This window comes from Polypterus senegalus, chromosome 10 (genome assembly GCF_016835505.1).
Source record: "Polypterus senegalus isolate Bchr_013 chromosome 10, ASM1683550v1, whole genome shotgun sequence".
Lineage (NCBI taxonomy): Eukaryota > Metazoa > Chordata > Cladistia > Polypteriformes > Polypteridae > Polypterus > Polypterus senegalus.
In genome coordinates this window covers 7,404,988-7,410,478 of record NC_053163.1, presented here as the reverse complement: position 1 = coordinate 7,410,478, position 5,491 = coordinate 7,404,988, and the positions used below count along the sequence as shown (strand labels likewise).

Sequence of the window (5,491 nt, the reverse complement as noted above, 5' to 3'; positions counted from 1 at the left end):
AGAAACCCTTTATTGGAAAACTCTATGCAAAAAAAAAAAACAGAAATAGCTACCCCATATAAAAATGGGAATACCTATGGAAGAAGAAGAAGAAGAAGAACTCCTTCATTTTGGAATTTGCATGTTCTTCCTGGGTTGACACCATTTTCTGGTCTTCCTCTTCAACTCTTAAAACAAGCAAAACTTACCTGACGTGGTGCGAGTGTCGCCGAGTGTGGCACTCTCTGTAGTGTTGGGTCCTGCCTTGCAACAGTGGGTGGTAGAACAGACCTTAAACTATTAAACTTGCAACCTTAAACTTTAAAAAAAAGATGGTTATAAAAATGAATGGATGAAATAATTTATTTCTTTTTTTTTTTTTTTAACATCAATAATACAGATTTCCCTGCTTCCCATTTTGTCACTGCACCGAAGCAAATCTGACCACCTCAAGTAAATCAGTCTCTAGGCTTTACAGCTAGCCAACCTGCTAACAAAGTTACTGACATCAGATTCATGAGGACAGATGGCATCAACACTAAACAAAGGTGTAGAAAAGAAATGAAAACTGCACACTCCACTTGTTTCTTTCTTCTCCGCTCCATACTCCATATATCCAGTCTGTTACGATTTGCAGGTTCACCAAACTGAAAGAAAAAATAAATAAAAGGGATGAGGATTTGACCGAGAACAACAAAGGCACCGAGCCTGGCCTGAAGGGCACAACTCCCACCTCCTGCTCACGTGTACCAAGAGACACTTCTGTAGATGGCTTCCAGAGAGTTCATCATGATATAGCATATCTGAACAATATCAGAGAATGAGAATCTCTGGGTTAGACATGTGAAGTTGTGCTCTCCTTCATTTTTAACATGTTTTGGTTTGTGCCACTACTTGTCAGGTTATTAAATATTACTGATAGGAACAAACCCAGAAGCTGGAGAGAATGTGGTTGACCACCCTGTCTCACCTGTAAGAAGAAGCCTGACAGATTCTGACTTCTGGGCTGCTGTTGAGGTGAGTGGAAAGACTACATCAGGTTATAGTATAGAAAAGTAGGAAAAAAAGATAACAAAAGGCACTTTATACAGAGAGCAAGTGTACATAGATAGATAGATAGATAGATAGATAGATAGATAGATAGATAGATAGATAGATAGATAGATAGATAGATAGATAGATAGATAGATAGATAGATAGATAGATAGATAATTTTTAGGATTCATTTAACTAGATTTGTATTTTCTAGTCTCCATCCCTGACTCAGTGCCCATTTGGATCCCTATGTGGGGCTGATGGATGTCACCCCTTGTCGCCCATAGCAGGTAGCCAGTATTATTAGACTTCAACAACTTGTTTGGGGTCCTCCATGGTGTCCTGAACCCGTGCCCCATCAATAGCTCAATCGACACCCCTTCATGTACATAATACAGACATCATTATCACACCTTCTGCACCCCAGTTGTGGGTCCCCCTCAGTGTCCAGAGCAGACATCCCTTAATCTTCATAAATGGCTCCCCTTGGTGGCTGTTGATGTTGCCTAATGGATTGACTGGCTCTGCCGTGACTTGTGTTTTTGGTCAGACCACCATCCTGACTCTCCCTAACTTGGTCCTTCCACACACAGCCAGGTACTTTTAGAAGACACGTAACTGAAGCCCCAGACAGATGACCTCCATTAAACTAATTCTGGGACTTCTGCTATTTAGTTGCCCCAGTGATGATTTAGGTGTCTCGTAGTAAATTGGGTGAATCGTATGCAATCCTATTTCGTGTTTTGTATTTTTAATTGACTTACACCACTTTGTAGAAGTCTGTTTTCACTTTGACCTTAAAGGGTCTTTTCTGTTAATAATCAGTGCCAAAAAGTCAAATTAAGTCCACTGTGATTCAATTTTGTATAATAAGAAAATATGAAACTTCTAAGGGGGTGAACACTTTTTATAGGCACTGTAATATTGTCCTCCATTCATATGTAAATATATTAAACAACAATTTTGAAGGTGTTATCTGAAATAGACTGATTGATCGATTGATTGATTGATGCCCTTGACACATGTGTCCATTTCCTGCCCACCACTCACCCATTTTGCCAGTCACCGCTTGGTCCATTTTACACTTCAGGATCTGAAATATAGAAAAAAAAAATCTTTATTTCCATTCAGAATCAGAATGGATTTATATCTATACTTTGTTTAAATCAACCCTAGTCCTCCCCTTCCTGCAGTTTCTCTGAACCTTGTTAATGCCCAGTGCTCACAGGGTGGCACAGATTTAGTCATTCGCTGCATCAGTCTGTACCCTGGGTGGTCAGTCCCTCTGTGTCTCTACACACATCATCCTCTGTCGACCCCAACAATTCTTCTCCTTTCCTCAGACACTCACCCCAGGTGACCGTTTTGGAGTGGTCGAGGCTGCTGTGCTCCACCATGCAGGAGTAGCTGTGCCCTTTCTGTGGCGTGAAGCGGACACTCTGCGTCAGCTGGAATCGCCAGTCCCGGTTGAACTGCAGGTCAGTGGTGGTCGTGTTAGGAATCGGAACTTTGCCCTTCATCAGGTGAATTTTAATATTGGGGGGATGGAACCCGCTAACGTGGCAGATGAGGACATTTTCTTGCCCGTACACTCCCGGGTAGTGGCTGTAAATCTGGACTTTTGGGGCAGCTGAAAAGGGAGAAAGATGCCGTCACATAAACGGGTTAAGCAGTCCTCGAGATCTGCTGAGGGTAGATTAGTTATTTATAAGCATCAAGTTAATGTGTTCTTACTCTCACACTCTTAATTAACATTTGCTTCAAGGACACGTAAAAAAATGTTTTTCATCCTAAATGATGTAACATAAACCAATGCCAACTTAGAGCAGCGTCTTATTTGACGAGTTTCGTTGGTTTTGGTTTCCAACCGCCGCCCCGCCACTGTGTCGACTCCTCCCTTCACTTCGCCCTCTCTCTCTCTCTCTCTTTGCGAGCAGACGCTGAATTGAAATCACGTGATTTCTCGGTATTTCTCTTAGACTCCTGTTATCCCTAGAACGCGCGTGCGCGTGTCCGTCTGGTGAAAATGAAAGTTAAATGGAAATCCCCTTGATTTCTGCATAAACAACATGAACCGGTTACGTTGACTAAACAACAGACTCGCCATATGACACCAAGCACCATCCTAATCTAAAACAGGCTGTCAGGGGAGGGCGAACAGAATCCGTTCTGGACGGGACGCCAAGTTTATCACCCCGGCCAATCTGAGACTCATCGATCAACATCACGTACGGTGGTCTTGAGTAATAAACCGGTGACCTGGAGACGACTCCACACTCAAACGTGGAGAGTGTATGTCTGGTCATCAATGAGGCGGAGAGTCAGACCCCGATGCTGTGACCGTGAGACATCATAACTACTGCGCAATACGAAAAGGCATCACCGTCTCTATAGGGGAGTCGTATGGGTGTTTTTCAGTGAGAGCTAGAATGGGCATTATCGGTTTTAAATAATGAGCCTATAGCGTTAGTCGGTTTGTCACCAGCATGTTAGTGTGTGATAAGGACCCTCACGGGCTCCCGTTGGTCCGCCCATGTAATAGTGTGATTCACCGAAACTATTTTAAAAATACGCAGCCCAGTATAATGCCATTAAGAAATCAGAAATTCTAAGAGTTAGATGGAAAAAGGTTTAGGGACAATCTCAGAATAAGAAAAGTGTGAAGAAATGAAAGAAAAACACCCGGTTTTCTTCCCGATTCTTACTTCACAACTTTGTCTCATATTGACCGGAAAAAGGGAACGTTTAGCCCGCTGTACTTCACAATCATCTGTCAGCAACTTTCATTATTATTACAATTAATAGAATAATTTGTCGTAGTATATTATTAATACATACATTGTAAATGCTGTCTAATGCGAAGTGTACCGTTTTAAATACAAAATAAGTCAAATTATAGACATTCTTTTAAGACGTGTGATGATATATAGTGTATGGAGTAAAGCACCGATAGATAGATAGATAGTGAAAAATGCAAAACAACTATGTAGAGAGAGAGAGATGTTTTACCTGTAGAAGCCCCTCCTTCGAGCAGGTGACATAAGAACAAGGTGGCAATAAGAAGACTTTTTACGGCCATTTCGGCGTCGCTCTATGAAGTTGACGGACAATTGATCACTCGAGACAAGCACTTCGGAGGTCTCCGGTGTCTTTAGTTTCGAGGCCGCCCGTCTATTCTCTGTTCCCGTTTCCTCGCCCTTCAGGAAATTCCTGTCCGCGTCTGAGTGTAGCCGGCACCTACCAACTGCTGGAAATCCCCGTAAACAAGGTCTGTTGGCTTTAATAAAACGTTTTCATCAGCCGGATGCTTGGCGGCGCAGAGGTCGGCCTTCGGTTTGAAACACAGTCTGGATATGGTCAGCTCTATGTGGAATTTGCATGTTCTCCCCCCCACCCCGATGTTCATAAATTTTCCTCAGTATTCCATTTTTCTTCCCACACACTTAAAACGACCACGTAAGGTTAATTGATTAAAATCAACAAAGTGATTGCGTCAGCGTACCCTGTGATGGAGTGGCATCCCATGAAAACTTCCCTCCCGCTTTGAGCCCCAGGCTTGGCACCCCTTCAGCTCAAACTGCATTGCAGGTGCAGGCTTCTAGGGGTCCTGCAGTGAGATTTGTGAGACTGAGACTGTGATTACACCTCCTTGTGGCTCGAGACACATCTTAAATAGCCGACGTTGTGTATATATAGTTAGACGACCGGTTATCTTTTAAACTTTAAAGATACTTTTAATTCCACAGAAAAATCACTGAAAAAAAATAAATAAATGAAGGGATTGTTCTCTTTATTGATCTAATTTAAGGCAATATTATTTAAAATTATGATGTTCGTTGAGATTAAATATCTTTTTGTAGTTACCTTGACTTAATTCCATTAGTTATCACATTAACAAGATTAAATCGTGTTGAAACAAATAGTTGAATTAAGCTGATTTAACTTAAAATAAGCAGGTTTTGCATGTGATTAGAGCGCAGGTCTCTAACTCCAGTCCTGGAGAGCTACTGTGGCTGCAGGTTTTTATTCTAACCCTTTTCTTAATTAGTGTCCAGCTTTTGCTGCTAATTAAACTTTTTGCCTTAATTTTAATTGATGCACAACTTAAGATTTAGGCCCCTTAATTATTTCTTTTTTCCTAAAAGTATTACATTGATGTTGTTCATTCAACGTAAATTTTCTCTTTCAAGCAACTTAAGATTAGTCATTTAGTTTTAGCTTGAAATATTTGGTTTCAGATCTCAATCAAAGTAAAAAAAAAATTGTTTGTACCAAAGTAAGTTGTGGTGGAAGGAATAAACGTAAAAATCCTATTTCAGTTAACTTAATATTTTAGGTTGTTTGTGAGCTGTGTTTGAGGGGCCGTTTGTATATTCTTCTGGTCGAACTTTCCAGCGTGCTGACTTTCCAACTGCCAAAAAAGCAGAACAACTTAAACAAAATAGATTTACTTCAGTATAAAACAAGTGAATTGCAC

The 5,491-nt window shown here is 41.1% G+C and overlaps 1 protein-coding gene across 1 annotated transcript; it reads right to left on the bottom strand.

The window, feature by feature from the left end:
- Positions 1-366: 366 nt before the first annotated feature.
- LOC120536649 (beta-2-microglobulin-like) lies at positions 367-4,515 on the bottom strand. Its single transcript, XM_039765077.1, has 4 exons — positions 4,024-4,515; positions 2,366-2,644; positions 2,065-2,107; positions 367-626 (listed from the first exon to the last, which is right to left on the bottom strand). Exons 1-3 carry the CDS (start codon positions 4,091-4,093, stop codon positions 2,094-2,096), a joined length of 363 nt encoding a protein of 120 aa, XP_039621011.1. The 5' UTR covers positions 4,094-4,515; the 3' UTR covers positions 367-626; positions 2,065-2,093.
- Between the last annotated feature and the right edge of the window lie 976 nt (positions 4,516-5,491).

Bases quoted from the DNA above. Each gene is read 5' to 3' on its own strand.
- LOC120536649 (XM_039765077.1), bottom strand. From the start codon at position 4,093: ATGGCCGTAAAAAGTCTTCTTATTGCCACCTTGTTCTTATGTCACCTG. The intron at 2,645-4,023 runs GTAAAACATCTC...CTCCCTTTTCAG, and splicing joins CGAAGGAGGGGCTTCTACAG to CTGCCCCAAAAGTCCAGATT.